We start from the raw sequence: 20682 nt of genomic DNA on the forward strand, positions 1-20682 counted from the left end.
GAGGTGGCTAATGTATATATAAGCCTGTAGAGACACCTCTTCCCTACTGGAAGTTTCTGGGTGGTCGTCATGGACACTTTTGGGATTTTGGTTACTGTCGCTCTTTTCCTTGGGACCGCCTCAGCGGCCTCGGTGAGTGGTCATCCTGATTTTCTTAAAATGGCTGATTTGATTGGAATAGAGAAACAAAGTATTTATGATCGTCAATCCTACATCTTGATACACAAACACAGCCACAGACCAATTGTGCAGTTGTTCAATGTTTATACATAGTTCACACATACATACACCCACCTTTTCTATCGTGACGGAGGAACAGAAAGAATCTTTGAAAATACTTTTATTCTGTTATTTTACTGTTATTTTAAATGATCTGTTCAAGTTATAATACTTGGGTGATTTATATAAATGTATTATAAATAGTAATATGTAATAACCACCTGATAATTCACACACATTAAATGATGTGCTTTGAGTTAACAGTATTTGCTCGGCAGAGTTTTTTAACTGCTTCCTGCAGTTCATACATAGTTTTACATTCATAGTAGGTATTAGTCTTTTCATTGTTAAAAAGTGAATTCAGTCAGTAAGAAAATAAGATATAATGTCTCACAGAATAAAACAAAATGGCGAAGATGTGGCAAAGTCACCATCTTTTACCCACTGGGAGTTTTGGATTCCTTTGTCAGTGAGGTGCTGGAACAGTGTGAACCAATCAGTTGTTCCCTCTCTATACAACTCCACTCTGGGTGAATAACAAGAAGGAGAGCTTGCGTAAATAGAAAGTAGCCTATAATGACCGTCTTAGAATACTCCTGAAGAAACCCAGCAGTACTAGAGCCAGTGAGCTGTTCTGTAATGTGGGTCTAACCACCTTCATGGCCTTGCTGAGGAACCTTACTTTTAAGTTTATGAGTCAGCTGGACCGCTCTACAAATTTTATAATTGATCTGATGACAGACCCTGGCCGCAGCTCTGTCAAGTACACATCTAAGATCTGGGAACACTGGCATGAGTGCCTTTTTTAGCCCTTCTTGCCTTGTATATTTCTATGTAATGAATTGTTTGTATGTATTATTTTTTACCATGTGGGCATTGAGCCTGTAATAAAGTTTATATATATATATATATATATATATATATATATATATATATATATATATATATATATATATATAACACCTCTCAAACGAAAACCCCTACTCTCTATATGATACTGTTGATTCAAAACAAAACATTCACATACTATGGGTTATGCATATCTTTAAAGTCTCACCTGACCCTTTATATACCTTTATTATTATATACGTGCAGCTGGGCGTGGTGTATACAGAGGGAGGCATGGTAAAGGGGAAGAGCCTTGACGTTGGACTGTTTCGCTGGGTGGACGAGTTCAGAGGAATACCCTTTGCCGATCAACCTGGGAGGTTTGAGAAGCCAAAACGTCACCCAGGCTGGGACGGTGGGTAGAAAGATCAGTACTACTCAATATTCAGTCATGCAGATTTAACAAGATGGCGTCTGAATGCCACTCCCTGTGCCTCTCTGCAGGCATTCTCAAGGCAACTGAGTTCATGCCCAGGTGTCTTCAGGTGAATCTGATGCAAACTGAAACCCGCGGCAGTGAGAATTGTCTCTACCTGAACATATGGGTTCCTCATGGACGTTCAGGTAATCACAGTGACATACACAGCTTTGAATTGTGGTTATGATATAATTGTTGTGTAAAACATTTATGGCTGAACTGATTGCTGTATTTGTTCTATCTTGCTAGTTTCCACTGATCTGCCAGTCATGGTGTGGATCTATGGAGGTGGCTTCCTGGTTGGTGGATCCATGGGTGCTAACTTCCTGGACAACTTCCTCTATGACGGAAGAGAGATTGCAGACAGGGGCAACGTTATCGTGGTGACTGTGGCCTACCGAGTGGGTACTCTCGGGTTCCTCAGCTCTGGAGACGCCAGCGGACCTGGTATGTGTTTTCAGACGGAGCTTCCTTAGCTTCGGGACATTAATTTTAGTCGTTTCTCTTTTAAAAACGTAATCCAGTATGCTGGGTAGGGTTTCCTGTGTGGAGTTTAAGCGTCCTATGTGAACAACAATGTCGTTTTAACCACAGAGATGTCTGTCTACCGACAGGGAACTATGGGCTGTGGGACCAGCATGCTGCCATTTCTTGGGTGCACAGGAACATCCGTAACTTTGGAGGAGACCCCGACAACATCACCCTCTTTGGAGAATCTGCCGGTGGAGCTAGTGTCAGCTTCCAGGTATGGAGCTTCAACTGACATATCATTGTGTTGTACACCTGAGTGTTACTGATCATATTAACATTGATGAAATCCTTACATCAATTCCCAATCTGTGGTCCGCTAGCGTAATACAGGTGGGCCGCTCAACCAAAGAAAACAATATAAAAAATGAATAAATATCAAAATATTTATACATACTGTTGGTAAATGATTATGAACATTCTTTCCCTTTTTTTAAATTAAATTTAGCCTTTAGTTCATCATGACCGAAACACCAATAGTTACGGTGAGCACGTTGACGGTGGCTGAACTGACATTTCTGCTGTAACTTGCATACTCCCACTTCAATTCACTATGCACGCATCACTTCCTCATATTGCTCAAGCCGGATCGACAACTTCCGGTAGCGAGCAGTTATGTTAGTTCTCATACACAAAATGCAGTTCTGTTAAGGAGTTCAGGTTGCCTTCCCAAAATGACAATCAACGATGTACATAGGAGTCTATGTTTTTACCTAAGCTAGCTGGCTAACAATTTTTGGCTACATTATCTGATTGTCAGCTTGCATGCTAGTCGTTAATGTTAACACATAAATAATTGGTCTGTCACCAACCTTGCGATTAACAGACAACCCTCTCTACCCCCTGAGCCACAGGCAACTCTAAGCCACAGCCGCCCCTAAACCACAGCTGCCCCCACAATCTGAGTGTAAGTTTAAGAGAGCAAATAGGCCTAGCTAAGGGTTAACACCCTGTTTTGGTCATTACAAGTCACGTTTCTGACTTCACCGAAAGCTACAGTATAGACCTGACCAAATGTTTTCCCTGTCCTGTGCATGTAGCCAATATAGCAGTTTGCTATTGTTCTATGGAACTACAGGAATGGTGGCAGTTACGCAGAATACATCTTTACAATGTGTGCTTACTGTGGCGCTGATAGACACTTTGTCTTCTTCGATCGCTCTAATAAATGTTGCCGTGAAAGCGAACTGTTTGTCTCCCGTGGTGTTGTTAAGCATGTGTGATAAGCGCAAATGAAGTGAACGGATGTGTTGGGGCGTCAAAAAATATTTGAGCTATGAATGTGGGCCGCAAAGTGGAAAAGAGGGAATGGCTGCCTTACATAGAATGTTTCCTTTGCTAGATGTTGACTCCACACAACAAGGGTCTGTTCAAAAGGGTCATCAGCCAGAGTGGAGTTGCCGTCTGTCCCTGGGCTGTCAACAGGAACCCTCGTGCTCTGGCAGTCGAGGTACGTAATGGGATTTCCTTCATCCCGGTCTGCCTGAATTATAAGGTCTCATTATAAGGTCTGATGTTCAACTGCTTTCGCATTGCTTGTCTCAGGGAGACAAGGTGGCTGAGCTGTTAGGGAATCGGGCTAGTAATCTGAAGGTTGCCAGTTTGATTCCCGGCCATGTAAAATGACGTTGCGTCCTTGGGCAAGGCACTTCAGCCTACTTGCCTCGGGGGAATGTCCCTGTACTTACTGTAAGTCGCTCTGGATAAGAGCGTCTGCTAAATGACTAAATGTAAATGTCTCACCAGATTGCTACAAAGGTGAACTGCCCAACTGATGACACGATGATGGCTTGCCTGAAGATGACTGACGCTGCCACCCTCACCCTTGCAGGCTCCTTAGGCTTGAAAGGATCTGCCTCTGGTTAGTATTCATCGAGGAATAACGCGGATTATTTATTTTTTTTCCAATCAATTTATCTTGTCAAAACACTTCCCTTTGCTTGTGTTTCCACATGACTCTGCTTAGTCTGGCAGCATCTGATGAAAGTTTAACTCTCTTCCTCCGACAGCACCCATTGTGCACAACCTGGCCCTCGCAGGAGTGATAGACGGAGACTTCCTCCCTGATGATCCAGCCAACCTGTTCCACAATGCTGCCGATATTGATTACATTGGTGGGGTCAACGACATGGATGGTCACCTCTTTGCTGGCATGGACATCGGCTCCATCAACCAGCCCCTGCAGGACACCCCTGTGTAAGTGGCACTGTGATGATTGTTCCTGGTATCTCCTCCTTCTACTATAGCTTTGCAGAAAGGATGTGAACGACCGTCAACCAGCCCTTGCAGGAGACACCAGTGTGAGAGATCTGTTGGGTTTGGCCAGCCAGAATGTCAGTACAGATGAATAAAGTGGAAATGGGATTTGGTTATTAGGTGTGATACAAAATCTGGAAATTCTCTCCTGTGCTTCCAGGGAGGATGTGAAGACCCTCCTGGGTGCCCTCACTAAGGAGAAGGGACAGGCTGCTGTGGACAGTGCTTTCAACCTGTACAGCATGAACTGGGGCAACAAGCCCAGCAGGGAGTCGATCAAGAGGGCCGTGGTGGAAATCGAGACAGACTACATCTTCGTGGTGCCTACCCAGGTGGCTCTCTACCTGCACGCCTCCAATGCCAAGTGAGACCCAGACATTTTTACAGTTTACCTTATTTACTATACAGCCTTTAAATGCATTTGAATTCCCTAATATCCCAGCTCTATAAAGCCTCTAAGTGTATTTAATAAGTAATTTCATATCTCCTTTTTTTTTATTTCCCCATAACGTTTCCAGAGCCAAGTGAGGCCAAGGGCTGCCCAAAAGGCTCAGTCACTCTTAATCTAATTTACTCAGATCCTCCAGCGAGTGCATTTCAGAGGAATTGATGAGAAACTCAATGATAGCGTTTGCGGAATCAGATCTTCAGATTCTCGTCGAACCTCCCTTTCCTGCCTCTACTCCGCTGTTATTCCATCCCTTCCCATGCTGTGTTCCCCCCCTCTCTCCCTGCCCTCCTGCAGGACTGCTCGCACCTACTCCTACATGCTCTCTGAGCCCAGCCGTATGGCTGGCCTGGGAAAACCTTACCCAAGCTGGATGGGGGCAGACCACGCTGATGACCTGCAGTACGTGTTCGGCAAGCCCTTCACAACGCCTCTCGGATATTGGCCCAGATACCGCGACTTATCCAGATACATGATCGCCTACTGGACTAACTTCGCCCAGACCGGGTAAAGCCCTGCCTTCATTTGCCACTCAACAGTGCACAGTGAGATATGCAATCCGTTGCTTTTACAATTAGCACTACTAGTTTACCATTTTCAATTCCATGCAGTATTATCCCAACAGCCCACATCCTTTAGAGAAGTTGTGCAAATTAAACAACATCCTCACAATTGTGATTCTTATGCTTTGACATGCCTGCCTCATGATCTCTATCATTAATTATACTACTCTACCTTTCACTCTCTCAGAAACCCCAGCAAGGGGGAGTCCAAGGTACCAGTGACCTGGCCAGCTTTCACCAGCACTGGGCACCAATATCTGGATATCCACTCTAAGATGGATAGAAACTACGTGAAGCAGAAGTTGAGGATGCGCCATGTCCACTGGTGGTCCAGCATTTACCCCCGCCTGCCCACAGTCCAGACCTCAGAGTAGATCACAGAGTGCAGAGATCCTTAATACCAAAGTCTCCCCACAGTCCAGACCTCAGAGTAGATCACAGAGTGCAGAGGTCATCCTCAATGCCCAACAGACGAAGCATCAAGATGTTTAAAAAGCTACCTACTTTGGTTGTTATATTTGTGCCGTCATCCTCTGAAGCTACATGTATTTGCCAATCCATGGCATGAAGATCAACTATGATGTAACTAACACAACATACAAAATAAATAGTTTGATGTGAATGTCAATTTTTCGGACTTTTCGTAGTGTTGTTATTAAGTTGTCAGAGTGTATTTCTGGGTTTTAAATTACATGATTCTCTTCAACAGTGGTAACTTGACAAGACAAAGGAAGTATCTAACTAAAACTATTACAGTATATTTCTTTCAGTTAACTACTATACTGTAACACACATACAAATGTTTGATTTGAAAATCTGTCATTATATATATATAATTTAAAAAGTAATCTCAGAATCTCCCCTTTACATGAAAAAAAAGATGTACACTGCCGACACTGAGTAAGAAACGTCATTCTTGCATCAGAAAACCTTGCCACATTCAAACGTTTCCTTATTGGTTACCTCAAGTGCACCTTGAATGTTTGTATCGGGTCTGTGTTGTTGACCCAAACCTGCTGTGACCACATTGAAACATGCTGTTGCTTTCCCAGGCGAATCTAACAGAACAAAAATGTTCTGTGAATGAAATATAAAGACTACCCCATCACTGGTAGCCATGGCAGCTTAAACTGCCACTTCACGTCTGTGTAATACAACTACACACCTACTGAACCCTGGAGCAGAAACTTAGACCCAAGGCATACACAGCAGGCACTTGAAGGCCTGAAAAAGTCCCAGTCTGTGTGATGCCATTCCTGACCCAAACAGTGTTTCTCATTATTTTAACCAAGCAGTGTTGGCCTATCCTTTGATCCAAGGCCGTAGCCATGGAGTCAACATAGCTGGGGACGAAATCTGCTACCACAGGTATCAGTAATACTAGTAGTTATAAAATGGCAATTTTAACATTTAGTTATGAATATGATTTAATTTTTTATGATTCTTTCGGACAGCATGCGTGGTTGCCTGTTGTACCGTAGCACATTTATATTTTATTTATATTTTTATATCAATATATATTCGTGGGGACATTTTGACCAGATCTGAACCCCCCCCAATATATTTTATGATTATGGCCCACCTTTGTCCCACTCTGTCCCAGCTCCTGTATGTGATTTGGATGAACTGTGCATTATTTATTTGTTATTTATCATTGTAGATGGATTTAAGAGATAAAACATGTCATATTCTAGGCTTTTTGTTGAACCCATAAACCCTGTACAAACCAATCTGTCAAATGAGACACAACACCTTGTGTTGTTTTACGAAACAGAATGCTTGGAAATTTTGAATTCAGCCACATCTCTTTCTTGAAGCAACTTATGTCAAAAAAAACAAACAGATTAATGGGTGGAGCCTGGCACATAAAAAGAGTTTGGGCAGCTGTGTGGTTACAGGTGTTCCTGGTTGGCCATCATGAAGACACTGGAGATCCTGACCGCTGTAGCCCTCTTCCTGGGGGCCACCTCAGCAACTTCGGTGAGCTTCCCTTCCCATTCAGATATTACAATATTTGACAACGTTTTTTGGTAATTTACAGAGAAGGCATAGACATAACAAATATATTATTTTCATTCAATGCTGTTTCAGAGCACAGTTTAGTATATTTTGTGGCATAAATATGCCTGTGCTTGACTCTCCATGTGTAGCTGGGAGTGGTGACCACAGAGGGAGGTAAGGTGCAGGGCAAGAACCATAAAGTTGGACTCTTCCGATCCATGGACGTGTTCAAGGGAATACCCTTTGGGGACCCGCCGGGGGTATTTGAGAAGCCCAAACCACATCCTGGCTGGGATGGTGGGTACACAGATCGGCAAACTTCCAGAATAATTTTACTTTCTTAATATTCTCTGATGCAAATGTAATGCTGACTGGACAATAAAACAAATAAAAATGAGAAAACATGACGTTTGTTCTTCAGCTAGTCCAGTCCCAGGTGTTGCTATTGATATCCTTGCATCTTCCCACAGGCATTCTCAAGGCGACTGAGTACGCGCCCAGGTGTCTCCAGGTGAATTTGCTCCAGAGTGACACTCGAGGCAGCGTGAACTGTCTTTACCTAAACATCTGGGTCCCTCATGGCTCAAAAGGTAAGACGTAGGGACACACTAACACGGACACAGTGATGTAGATTTCATGTCGTATTCACGTTATAGCTTTGTAAGAAAATTTTATTGGAAGCATCCCTCCTCTCTTGCTAGTGTCCTTCGGTATGCCAGTCATGGTGTGGATCTATGGAGGTGGCTTCCTGGTTGGTGGATCCATGGGTGCTAACTTCCTGGACAACTACCTGTATGACGGAGAGGAGATTGCAGACAGGGGCAATGTTATCGTGGTGACCCTGAACTATCGAGTGGGTATCCTGGGGTTCCTCAGCTCTGGAGACGCCAGCGGACCTGGTATGTTTCAGACAGGGCTGGCTTGGCTCCAGGGCATTCATTTCCTCAGTGTGTTCAAAGCCTGTGGCATATTCAAGCAACGCTGTCGTTAATAAATGTTTTTCTATCGACAGGGAACTATGGGCTGTGGGACCAGCATGCTGCCATTTCTTGGGTGCACAGGAACATCCGTAACTTTGGAGGAGACCCCGACAACATCACCCTCTTTGGAGAATCTGCCGGTGGAGCTAGTGTCAGCTTCCAGGTATGGAGCTTCATGAACTATATTAGTCTTACTGAACCTGTGTTTATCTGATCCAAGTAGCACTGGGGAAATTCTTGTGTTTCCTTTGCACAGATGGTGTCTCCCCACAACAAGGGGCTGATCAAAAGAGCCATCAGCCAGAGTGGTGTTTCAGTCTGTCCCTGGGCCGTCAACAGGAACCCTCGTGCTCTGGCTGAGCAGGTACGCTGTCTTTTCATGCCATGTTCTCACTACGCTGTGTTTTTATACGGATCTGTGTTCTTACTGGAATCCAAACATACCCAAAACGTGAGCTTTTCTCAACTTTGAGTCTGTGTTACACTGAGCAAAGTCCTGCGGCTATTCTGAAACCTTACACAATCAGTCGTTCTTGTACTTACTGTAAGGATTGCATTGAAATGCACCACACTGTTTGTACTGGTGAGGAACTGGTGGAACCTGTCATCCTGCACGATAAGACAGCGCGAGTAGACGTCCAACTAATTATTTTTACTTCATCTCTCAAGGTTGCTCAGAGGGTGGCCTGCCCAACTGATGATAAGATGATGGCTTGCCTGAGGATGACTGACCCTGTGACCCTAACCCTTGCTGCACACCTCAACATACAAGGATCACCCTCCAGTGAGTATTCATTGAGGACGATGACACTGTTCTGACTGATGCACATCAATTTATGTCAGGTTCCCCTAATCTCTGAAGATAAAGCCTAATTCTTTTAAAACCTCCTCCACCAGATCCCATTGTGCACAACCTGGCCCTCGCAGGAGTGATAGATGGAGACTTCCTCCCTGATGATCCAGCCAACCTGTTCCACAATGCTGCCGATATTGATTACATTGGTGGGGTCAACGACATGGATGGTCACCTCTTTGCTGGCATGGACATCGGCTCCATCAACCAGCCCCTGCAGGACACCCCTGTGTAAGTGGCACTGTGATGATTGTTCCTGGTATCTCCTCCTTCTACTATAGCTTTGCAGAAAGGATGTGAACGACCTCCTGGGTGCTCTCACCAATGATTAGGATTAGCCTCGGTTTTGTACAAAGAACCAACTGCCAAAGGATTTTTTTGCTCGAGGAACTTAACAGAACTCCTTCTTTTCTTCTTGTTTCAGGGAAGATGTGAAGACGCTCCTGGGTGCCCTCACTAAGGAGAAGGGACAGGCTGCTGTGGACAGCTCTTTCAGGCTGTACAGCATGAACTGGGCGTCCACGCCCAGCCAGGAGTCGATCAAGAAGACCGTGGTGGAAATCGAGACAGACTACATCTTCGTGGTGCCTACCCAGGTGGCTCTCTACCTGCACGCATCCAATGCCACGTGAGACCCAGACATTCTTACAGTTTACCTTATTTACTGTACAGCCTCTAAATGCATTTGAATTCCCTAACATCCCATCTTATTGAATTTCGCAATAAGACATTTTATGAATTTCGTACAAAGTCGTATAAAAACATGACAACATGATTCGGGTCTTTATCAACCTTTTCTTACAATACTCACTCTTCTTCCCAATTCCATCCCTCTCCATGCTGTGTTCCCCCCCTCTCTCCCTGCAGGACTGCTCGCACCTACTCCTACGTGCTCTCTGAGCCCAGCCGTATGGCTGGTTTGCTCAAGCCTTACCCAAGCTGGATGGGGGCAGACCACGCTGATGACCTGCAGTACGTGTTCGGCAAGCCCTTCACAACGCCTCTCGGATATTGGCCCAGATACCGCGACTTATCCAGATACATGATCGCCTACTGGACTAACTTCGCCCAGACCGGGTAAAGTATGAGTCAGTTGGCTGAGCGGTGAGGGAGTCGGGTTAGTAATCCGAAGGTTGCCAGTTCGATTCCCGGTCATGCCAACTGACGTTGTGTCCTTGGGCAAGGCACTTCACCCTACTTGCCTCGGGGGAATGTCCCTGTACTTACTGTAAGTCGCTCTGGATAAGAGCGTCTGCTAAATGACTAAATGTAAATGTAAAGCCCTGCCACCACATACCTACATACTGAACACTGACAGATAACCATTAAGATCCAAATACATCAACATTTTACTGCACATCTCACCAATCTATATGATTAGGCTGATTGTGCTCTTAATATCATCCCTATTTGCCTTTCCCATTCCCCAGGGACCCTAACAAGGGGGAGTCCAAGGTACCAGTGACCTGGCCAGTGTTCACCAGCGCTGGGGACCCCTATCTGGAGATCCACTCTAACATGAATAAAAACTATGTGAAGCAGAAGTTGAGGTTGCGTCATGTCCACTGGTGGTCCAGCATTTACCCCAGCCTGCCCACAGTCCAGACCTCAGAGTAGATCACAGACGTCATCCCCAGTACCCTTTTCAAACATCTTGATTTTTGAAAAGAATGGATGGATGCACGGATGCACTCATCGGTTTTGGCACACCTGTAATTTATTCCTGAAATGTTCTATTCTTAAATCAATGACTCACACAAGGATCGAACATAATGGTTACTAGGACATGAGTGACAAAATAAGTGGATGTATTAAACTTGATATATATTTTATCTTTCGGTATTAGGCTACAATGTTGTCACTGGGTTGTCGTGTGTTTTTGGGGTTGGTGAGAGATGATGGTAACACAATTCTAATCAGTGGTTAGAAGAAACAAATAAAGAAGTATCAATCTAAGGAAGACGGCTACCTAATGATTAAATATTTATTTTCATGTAAAAATTCACTGTTGGGTATGGGAATCTCACGTCATACTTTTGATAAAACTTGAGAACCCAGGTTATACACTTACTGGACATGCAATTCATATAATTATCTAAACGACCAAGAAAAAGTAGGAAATGGCTTGAGATTAATTAATATCCTTTGTATTTAACAATAATTGCCAAATACAGCACATTCTTATATTAGGCTGCCTTAGCCTACCCACAATGATGGTTTACAATGCAGGGCTATCAAGTCTCACCCACGCATTTCAACCATTTCTCACGCAACTTTTGATAACATTTAAGAGCTCTGACAAGATAGGCCTATATATTGTTTAAGACCGGTGTGTGCCAAAAAGTGACTTCCTGCCAAAAACTGATTTCCATCCACGATAAAGTTATTCAAACTGGTAAAAAAAAAAACATGATTGGTTATGCTAATCTAGGGAACGGACTTATTTGCTTCCATAGTTAACCTAATGCAGTGACAAGAATAGTCGCAAAGATGTATTTTTATATAGTGTAGTTTCCATGTAGGCCTAAACATTATTCATACCCAAAAATATCGGAAACAATAGCCTATTGCTTAGGCGGCCTGCGCTATAAAATGCAAACACTTCTGCCACAATTGTAAGTAAGATATTCGCTTATAGGCAGGCAGAAACGTAAACGTTTCACTAAGACATAAGACATTTGCTTTGATTTTGAAGTCACTATCACATGACATGCCCATCCCATCAGTTAAGTTAGCATTTGGGGTAGCCATTCTACACACATGGCCTGTAGTGAAAGTTTTAAGTTACTTAATGTTTTACTTTTTATTTCATTTTCCATAGTTAAAGCACTCTCCATAGTCAATTATAGTAAGGTCCATAAAAAAAAAGTTAGCTCTCTTTCGCTTGAACATGGATGGTTAGGGCAGATGGAACTGTTTAAAAATAGTGACACCACTTGGATGGCCTAGCTAGAAAAGTGCATCTAATAGGCTACCTGTCTCACTTTGTTTAGGCTTACAATAACGACCGTTTTCTATCTGTACAAAGCTGCTCAATTAACAGTTCATCGATCATAACTGTCAACTGTTTAGCCTCAGTTTGATATTTTGGCCACCCACTGCATCTTGCTGCATGTTGGCAGGTTTCATCTTCATAACCCTTTTTAATGAAGGTCTCCAGAGTGCTAACATCATAACTGCTAATACCAGCCAGTTAGCCTAGCTCTTGCAGTTTAGTCAGAGAATAGACTAGATCTGACTTGATCAACCCTTTCTTCACTTCTTTCTTACCATAACTCCCCAATCCCCACATCAAAAATGAGCCCCTCATTGAGAAAAAACTAGACAAAATTAAATGCCAAACTACATGCCAAAAAATAGTATTTTCTTTGTAATAAAAATGTATTTTTATCTTCTGATAACTCAAGTGCACCTTGAATAATGTTTGTATTGGATAAGAGCTGATAACACAGAAACATGCTGTAGCTTTCCCACAAAATCGGGGGGAAAACAAATCAACCTCATCTGAACTAGTAGTCTAACCTTGACTGCTGAATCATTTAACCTGGAGCGCAAACACACTCTTAACCATACAGAAAAGACAGACTAGGCACTTCAAAGCCTGACGTAGCCTACTCAGTGTTAGTCAATGTCTAGCCCTTTCTGATACCAGTAGTCCCTACACTCTCTCCATCTTGTGTCATTATACTGCGTAGGGCAATTTGTAAACTTAAATTTGTACTTTCCTAAAGATGGCTTTTGGAAACAACACCTGACGTGTGATTTTATAAACCATATAAAACCAATGTATTTGAATAGCTGATTGTTGAAAATGATTGTTTTATAACACAGCAACAGAGGACACCTGGAAACGTTGTTTACCACTGAAGGACATAACACTATCAAGGCATTTTGGCAGCAGAAAGAAAATTATATAACAAAAAAACTAAAAATAAATTTAATTATGGGTGGAGCCTGGCACATAAAAAGAGTTTGTGCAGCTGCGTGACTACAGGTGTTCCTAGTTCTTCACCATGAAGACACTGGAGATCCTGACCGCTGTAGCCCTCTTCCTGGGGGCCACCTCAGCAACTTCGGTGAGTTCTTTATCATTTCAAAATGTACAATTTACTATCAGAATATTAAAATGACTTGATCATATCCACTTCAGGAAAATGTACAACGGTGAATTAACGCTGCTACATACAGGCATGCAAACTCCTCACCTTTTGTTAACAAGAGCACAAATTCTACATAGATCTAGCCTCTTAATTTTGCTCTCAAAGTGCACCAGATTGATGCATTTAACTTTAAAATTTAATACATTTTCTCACGGGGGAGCGTGTCAGGGGGTGAGGAGGGGTAGGACCCAAATGCACGAGAGATGCGAGGCATGGTAGAAACAAGGGTTTTATTCTCAAAACGGGGAACAGATAGGGTACTCACACGGACAGGTATGGTAAGGACAAGACAAAGACTGGACACAAAACAGAAACCTAAATACACAGAACCAAACGACACTCAGGTGGACACAATAACGCTAACGAGAACAGGTGAAGACAAGGACAGGGAAACACTAGGGCAGGACAAAAAACTGAAACCGGGGGGGGGGGGGGGGGGGGGGGGGGGGTCATGGCTGTGGCCGTGACAGAGCGTGCCCCCGGACCCCCTAGAGGGTCGGGGGTTCGCCGTATCCTTCTCACCTTTTTTACATCTGACCTGTTTGCATGCCTGTACATAGGAAAAGTTATTATAATAATATTGAACAATTTACAATCACTTATAAGCAACTGCCTCCCCATCTTGCATATATTTTACCTTTTTATATACCTCGCTTGACTCTTTGTGTGTAGCTAGGAGTGGTGACCACAGAGGGAGGTAGGGTGCAGGGCAAGAACCATAATGTCGGACTCTTCCGATCCATGGACGTATTCAAGGGAATCCCCTTTGGTGACCAGCCGGGGCTATTTGAGAAACCCAAACCACATCCTGGCTGGGATGGTGGGTACACAGATCGGCAGCATTTGTCCCCAATAGTGATGGGTCGTTCGTGAATGTGCCAGCTCTTGTAGGTGAAAGTCGGGAGCTGGCTCGCATATCTGAAGAGCCAACTAATTTTTTTTAAAATATAGCCTATAGAAATTAAATGATTAGGCCTATGTAATAATGAAATAATGAATGATTTTAATTGTATTTAAAATAATTGACTAATTCAAAGAACAAAAAAAGAATTATATAGGCCTAAAGGCGCAAACACATTCATTTCGACTGTCTTATCATCCTCACATTCTGTTCCTGTCAATCATACACGCAGTGTCAAACAATTATACTGCATGAGGGAGGGCCGAGCCAACTCACACACTCTCACACACACTCTCACACACACACAGTCAGACGAGTAATCGAAACTCGGAGGAGAGCCATAACAAATCAATGCATTTTTAAAAACATTGTGGTTAAAGGTAGAGTATGATTTCATTTAATAATTTAGTTAGAATTGTTTTCACACCTATCATAGTCAAAGTCATAGTTAAAACATAAATGTTTTTAAGAGCAGTTTGGGAGCCAAAAGAGTCGGCTCTTTTCAGTGAGTCAAATGAGCCGGCTCATGAAAAAGAACCGGAATGTCCATCACTAGTCCCCAAGTCTATTTCCGGGTGTCTGAACATGTTTCCTTGGTTACCTTCACAGGCATTCTCAAGGCGAATAAGTACGCACCAAGATGCCTCCAGGTGAATATGATCCAAACTGACACTCGTGGCAGTTTGGACTGTCTTTACCTGAACATCTGGGTTCCTCATGGGCGTAAAGGTAAACACATGGAATTACAATTACACACTGTGTTTTCTCCTATCATATACTATATATATTTTTTTTTATGTTTAGGAAAGTAATTGAAATGGAAGTGTATCTTTTTTCCTGCTAGTGTCCTCTGGTCTGCCGGTCATGGTGTGGATCTATGGAGGTGCCTTCCTGGTTGGTGGATCCATGGGTGCTAACTTCCTGGACAACTACCTGTATGACGGAGAGGAGATTGCAGACAGGGGCAACGTTATCGTGGTGACCCTGAACTACCGAGTGGGTACTCTCGGGTTCCTCAGCTCTGGAGACGCCAGCGGACCTGGTATGTGTTTTCAGACGGAGCTTCCTTAGCTTCGGGACATTCATTTCCTCAGTGTGTTCAAATCAGTAATTCTATAGTTTCTTTGTGTTTCATTTTTGTTGCTCCTCTATTAGAAGCTCAATTCAATACACTGTGTTCCAATACCACAGCCTATGTAGCCAACATTGTTTTTGACCATAGACTTAACTGTGTCTACCGACAGGGAACTATGGGCTGTGGGACCAGCATGCTGCCATTTCTTGGGTGCACAGGAACATCCGTAACTTTGGAGGAGACCCCGACAACATCACCCTCTTTGGAGAATCTGCCGGTGGAGCTAGTGTCAGCTTCCAGGTATGGAGCTTCATGAACTATATTAGTCTTACTGAACCTGTGTTTATCTGATCCAAGTAGCACTGGGGAAATTCTTGTGTTTCCTTTGCACAGATGGTTTCTCCCCACAACAAGGGGCTGATCAAAAGAGCCATCAGCCAGAGTGGTGTTTCAGTCTGTCCCTGGGCCGTCAACAGGAACCCTCGTGCTCTGGCTGAAAAGGTACGCGCTCTCCTCCTGTCAGGTCATCCTTCCAGATAAAGACAGTAGGAGCCGATGTTAACCTTGTTCATTCATGTCTCTCCAGATTGCTCGGAAGACGGGCTGCCCAACTGACGACCAGATGATGGCTTGCCTGAGGACGATTGAACCTGCGATCCTCACCCTTGCAGGTGCCCTGAACCCTGAAGGATCACCCACCAGTGAGTGTTGACTGAGGATGATAACACTGATCTTGTCTGACGATTCCAGCATCATGTCAGGTTTCCCCATTTCAGAGAATTTAACGTGAGCTATTATACTCAGTGGCATTTTAGACTCTTTTTGGGGGTGCTCAAGCACCCTAAATTTCATCTCAGCACCCCTAAAAATAATGACAATCCAAAAAAAATTATTATGATCTTACATAAGTTTTAGTGCTCTAACGTAAGAGTTTTCAAACGTGTCTGTTAGTGGCAGATGACAAACAGTTACAGGTTCAAAGGGCTTTAAACGGGTTTAACCCGTAAAGGAGTAGCGTCGCACATATGCGATCGTTCGAACTGACTATTTTCCGATACACAAAAACTATATGACAAACGCTATAGTATGGCTTCAAAATTTACAATGAGGAAGGCAAGCTAACAAGTAACCCTAGCAGGTAGTAGCATTGCTACGAGTATTATGCTAGGTTGCTAGGTAACGGAAGCTAACTAAAGCTGGCTAGCTTCCGTTTCGGAAAAATAACTCACTCTGGTGGGAGCGTCGGAAATATTTAGAACTCACGCATCTAAGGGTTAATATCCAGTGTTGCCATGCACCTTTAACGTTCGTAGTCTGCCAGTAAAACCAAAGGAGAAGAAGTAGGTAGTTAATATCATGGCGCAGATTAAGAACACAAGTCACATTCTCATTGGGGGCTGAGCCCCCCTAAAGGTCTGATCCTAGAATTGCCCCTGGCTATACCCATTGTTTACTGGTGTCTCCTTCCTTTCTCCTTCACTAGACCCAGTCGTGAACAACATGGCCCTCGCAGCAGTGATAGACGGAGACTTCCTCCCTGATGATCCTGCCAACCTGTTCCACAATGCTGCTGATATTGACTACATTGGTGGGGCCAACGACATGGATGGTCACCTCTTCAGTGGTGTTGATGTTCCTTCCGTCAACCAGCCCCTGCATCACACCTCTGTGTAAGTGGCACTGCTGTTCCTCAGCTGGGAAACTCATTTTATGTAAACTCATTTTATATCACCTAATTCAATGTACAATGTTTTGTCAGTCCCCATTGAGGCAGTAACTACAGAGCCCTATGTTGCATTACTTGGGCTAAAACATTTTAACCCTTGTGCTGCCTTTGAGTCACATGACCCAAAGGTTCATAACGAACCATCGTTGTGTTTGCCCAATTTTACCCAATACAAAAACAAATTATTTTCTTTTAACCTTTGCAATGTGGGGGGTCTGAGAGCCCAACGGTTAAAAGAAAATGCTTCACTTTGTTTTTTTTATGCGGTAAATTTGTCGCAATACAACGGTGGGTCACAATGACTGATGGGTCAGAATGACCCGAAGATAACACAAGGGTTAAATGTATGAACTTAAACGTTAAATATGCAGTTATACTTTTTTTTCAAGTCAATACTGAGTCTCAGGAAGGTGGTATGTTTAACTGGCCTTATTTAATATAATATAAACCGTTTTCCTCCCTGCACTCCTGTTAGTGCAGAAAGTTACAAGGCTGCTGGGTGCTTAGGTTTTAACACAAAGAACCAGTCACTTTGCTTTGTCAGCTTACAGCACTTACACAACTCTCTTCTTGTTTCAGGGAGGATATGAAGGCCCTTCTGGGAGCCCTCACCAAGAAGAAGGGACAGGCTGCTCTGGACCATGCTATCAGCCTGTACACCGAGGGGTGGGCCGCCAAGCCCAGCCAGCAGACCGTCAAGATGGCCGTGGTGGAAATCGAGACGGATTACATGTTCCTGGTGCCTACCCAAGAGGCTCTTTACCGGCACGCCTCCAATGCCAAGTACAGTTTGACTTACTTCCTGTGCATTTTAGAGGCATCTTATATCCCAGGGGTTATGCTCTTCCAGTAATTCCCTAGTTTACTGAAGTACAAGAATATATGAAAAATCTATTGATTTGTACTAAACGTAATCTAGACCATAGCTGTAGGATACCTGTATCTCATCTTCAGGTCATGGTCTAACCTTCTTTGCCTTATTCTCTCCTTCCATCCCTCTGCATGCTGTGTTCCCCACCTCTCTCCCTGCCCTCCTTCAGGACTGCTCACACCTACTCTTACTTGCTTGCTGAGCCTAACCGTATGGCTGGTTTGCTCAAGCCTTACCCAAGCTGGATGGGGGCAGACCACGCTGATGACCTGCAGTATGTGTTCGGCAAGCCCTTCACAACGCCTCTTGCCTACTGGCCCAAATACCGCGACTTGTCCAGATACATGATCGCCTACTGGACTAACTTCGCCCAGACTGGGTAAAGCCCTACAACTGCATATCACCTACTTAACGCTGTGGAAGAAATTGTTGTCTGTCCTCACTAGAACGTGTGTGACTATCTGGTCCGGTTCTGGGTGTATAAGTGTTAGACAGCCAGCTGATTGGAGAGAGTTAACATACACCTACACAAGAATAATTACCGGTCAAAACGCACTGTGGAATTAGCAATGTCTCTCTGAGGCATGAAGGTCAGAGGACAGAATTCATAGAGAATAGATGAAACAAAGATTACATACAGCCAACAGGTGCTCGTTATTTAATCAGGGGGATACTTCATCACGAACACGACAGCCACTGCAGATTATCTCCACGACAGCCACAGTATTTTAGGACGGCTTACCGTTATCCGGACTCGTAAGCTAGGCCTAGAAGTGTAATGGTTCTCTCATCTCCACCCAGCACCTAGAAAGCTGCCCCTCAGCATGTATAATGTATTTTAGAGCTGACTAATGCAACTGTTCAATACCGGACTGTCATTGATACACAATATGGATTAAACATAAGTACACACATACTGTATATGAACAAGAAAAAACGTAGAGCAGATGAACAGATAAGGCAATAGCTGATCTACTGATTGTGATCAACATAAGCGCATAGAAAATTATTGATTTCTCCCACAGTGGACACTCAGATCACCCACAAGTAGCTTTTATATATATTTTTTTAATATTATATTATTGTGATGGCTCAGCATATTTCACCCTTCCCCAACTGCCTTTTCTCCCTCCCAGGGATCCTAACCAGGGGGAGTCCAAGGTGCCCGTTTACTGGCCAGAGTTCAGCAGAGGGGACCAGTACCTGGAAATCCGATCTAATATCAACAAGAACAACATCAAGCAGAGGTTGAGAGTGAACCATGTTCACTGGTGGTCTAGCATCTTCCCCAGCCTCCCCACAGTCAAGACCTCAGAGTAGAGGTAGCATCACTATGCAGCCCTACGTTGTTCACTGCCTGTGTGATGTCATCAACGCCATCTTGTCTGATTCTAAGCAGCACATCACGATTTTCAGATGTCTTACTCAGAAGTTCACATCAAGCCAAACACTTTTGTATTTCGAGAACGGCAGTTTGCAACAGAATAAATTGTGTTTATCATGCAATCCATATCGTCTCTCTTTTTCACACATATTATTAATGAGAAGATAAACGTAAGTTATTTCTACAGCCTTTAAATATTCCGTTTAGGTCCATCTAACTGTAGTTCTTACAATACGCCACCAGATGTCGCTGTAGATCTGATAACATAAACGTTGACAGTCACATCAATAAGCACGTCTGATTCCAGTTTCGCTTAAGCCTACTTTTGATCTTTTTTAGTGAGTAGTAGTTGAAGATTTTTTAAGTGTTGGAAAAAGTATGTCACAATAACCAATCCCCACAAGGCAATGACCACATCCTGATGCTCTATGATCCTGGATGATTCACAATCGCAATTACAGTTTTTCTCGCTTGCTAAGACACATTTCTTGAAACAGTCACCCATTTTTAAAAACTGTAAACACAAAACCAAATCTTCAAACTCAAGTTCTAAAACCTCTGACTCTTCTGGCAAAATCAAACACTCGCCCCTAAACCATTTAACTTGTGCTCAAAATCAAACAATGCTTTCAGATCATAAACACAGCAAATCAACATATAAACACTATGGAGCACTCATTAGACACAACACAAAAACATTGAGAACACATCATCCTAGGAATGTAGTTGAATGTAAAGACACATTTGTTTATGTATACACAGTAAATGCATTTACGTAGCAATAAAGAAAATGTATTTTGGATTTCGAAACACTGGATTTATGTGTTTCCACACGCATTGACACTTTCCTGATGTGTGAGTATGTTAAGCCATTGCTTGTGAAAAGGGCTATACAAATACTGTAAATTTGATTCCAGTTTTTTTCAAATGATTACACACAAATTCCTTTTCACACAGTGTCTGAAACCTGACACTCAAACAACAGAACCACACCTCAAATCTGAAAAACCATATGCACATTTTTGGCCTTTGACTCAGTTTTCAATTTCATTCTCCACGTAACACACAAAATTCTAACAGAATTTCAAACACAACCAATAAAAATGCCACACTAATTCATCAGTGCCTTACAATAACTCCTCACATGTGCAAACACTCATTGCTTTACTCAACACCAACCAATCATGGCTTTAGGCCTATAAATAGCCTCATTTGAGTCGATTTACAGTGGTGGGTATAATTTGTCTGCTAAAATGCATAAATGTAAATTATAACAGGTATGTAACAATCTACTGTAATATACACATGTTCTAATGTACACATAATAGCTGTTTCAGCACAACACATGGTATACTATACACAAACATATTTTAGCACCCATGCATCCATTGACTGCAGTGCACTGCATGAT

General features: G+C 43.2%; 3 protein-coding genes across 4 annotated transcripts; all 3 read left to right on the forward strand.

Moving 5' to 3' along the window:
* The first annotated feature begins 69 nt into the window (after positions 1 to 69).
* Positions 70 to 5901, forward strand: LOC136956190 (bile salt-activated lipase-like). Its single transcript, XM_067250056.1, has 11 exons — positions 70 to 132; positions 1315 to 1462; positions 1552 to 1671; positions 1775 to 1972; positions 2140 to 2270; positions 3396 to 3503; positions 3800 to 3914; positions 4063 to 4249; positions 4470 to 4673; positions 5055 to 5264; positions 5508 to 5901. Exons 1-11 carry the CDS (start codon positions 70 to 72, stop codon positions 5692 to 5694), a joined length of 1671 nt encoding a protein of 556 aa, XP_067106157.1. The 3' UTR covers positions 5695 to 5901.
* Positions 5902 to 7237: 1336 nt separating this feature from the next.
* LOC136955995 (bile salt-activated lipase-like) lies at positions 7238 to 10799 on the forward strand. The gene is made up of 11 exons (XM_067249791.1): positions 7238 to 7300; positions 7471 to 7618; positions 7792 to 7911; positions 8023 to 8220; positions 8334 to 8464; positions 8558 to 8665; positions 8971 to 9085; positions 9199 to 9385; positions 9579 to 9782; positions 10022 to 10231; positions 10585 to 10799. Exons 1-11 carry the CDS (start codon positions 7238 to 7240, stop codon positions 10769 to 10771), a joined length of 1671 nt encoding a protein of 556 aa, XP_067105892.1. The 3' UTR covers positions 10772 to 10799.
* Positions 10800 to 13144: 2345 nt separating this feature from the next.
* LOC136955996 (bile salt-activated lipase-like) lies at positions 13145 to 19393 on the forward strand. 2 transcript variants are annotated; one of them, XM_067249792.1, is made up of 11 exons: positions 13145 to 13230; positions 13987 to 14134; positions 14825 to 14944; positions 15060 to 15257; positions 15460 to 15590; positions 15684 to 15791; positions 15877 to 15991; positions 16774 to 16960; positions 17596 to 17799; positions 18057 to 18266; positions 19024 to 19393. In XM_067249792.1, the coding sequence occupies exons 1-11, from the start codon at positions 13168 to 13170 to the stop codon at positions 19205 to 19207; spliced, it is 1668 nt and encodes a 555-aa protein (XP_067105893.1). In that variant the 5' UTR covers positions 13145 to 13167; the 3' UTR covers positions 19208 to 19393. The 2 variants fall into 2 exon arrangements, with proteins under 2 accessions (XP_067105893.1, XP_067105894.1); XM_067249793.1 differs by lacking the exon at positions 13987 to 14134 and having other exon boundaries at positions 13215 to 13230.
* Positions 19394 to 20682: the final 1289 nt, after the last annotated feature.

This window comes from Osmerus mordax, chromosome 14 (assembly GCF_038355195.1).
Source record: "Osmerus mordax isolate fOsmMor3 chromosome 14, fOsmMor3.pri, whole genome shotgun sequence".
Lineage (NCBI taxonomy): Eukaryota > Metazoa > Chordata > Actinopteri > Osmeriformes > Osmeridae > Osmerus > Osmerus mordax.

What these genes read in the sequence shown, in the direction of transcription:
- LOC136956190 (XM_067250056.1), top strand. Translation starts at nt 70, where the DNA reads ATGGACACTTTTGGGATTTTGGTTACTGTCGCTCTTTTCCTTGGGACC. An exon ending in GGACCGCCTCAGCGGCCTCG is followed by an intron (nt 133 to 1,314) that starts GTGAGTGGTCAT and finishes ATATACGTGCAG; the next exon opens with CTGGGCGTGGTGTATACAGA. An exon ending in ACTAACTTCGCCCAGACCGG is followed by an intron (nt 5,265 to 5,507) that starts GTAAAGCCCTGC and finishes TCACTCTCTCAG; the next exon opens with AAACCCCAGCAAGGGGGAGT.
- LOC136955996 (XM_067249792.1), top strand. Translation starts at nt 13,168, where the DNA reads ATGAAGACACTGGAGATCCTGACCGCTGTAGCCCTCTTCCTGGGGGCC. An exon ending in CCCCTGCATCACACCTCTGT is followed by an intron (nt 16,961 to 17,595) that starts GTAAGTGGCACT and finishes TTCTTGTTTCAG; the next exon opens with GGAGGATATGAAGGCCCTTC. An exon ending in CGGCACGCCTCCAATGCCAA is followed by an intron (nt 17,800 to 18,056) that starts GTACAGTTTGAC and finishes GCCCTCCTTCAG; the next exon opens with GACTGCTCACACCTACTCTT.
- LOC136955995 (XM_067249791.1), top strand. Translation starts at nt 7,238, where the DNA reads ATGAAGACACTGGAGATCCTGACCGCTGTAGCCCTCTTCCTGGGGGCC. An exon ending in CCCCTGCAGGACACCCCTGT is followed by an intron (nt 9,386 to 9,578) that starts GTAAGTGGCACT and finishes TTCTTGTTTCAG; the next exon opens with GGAAGATGTGAAGACGCTCC. An exon ending in CTGCACGCATCCAATGCCAC is followed by an intron (nt 9,783 to 10,021) that starts GTGAGACCCAGA and finishes CTCTCCCTGCAG; the next exon opens with GACTGCTCGCACCTACTCCT.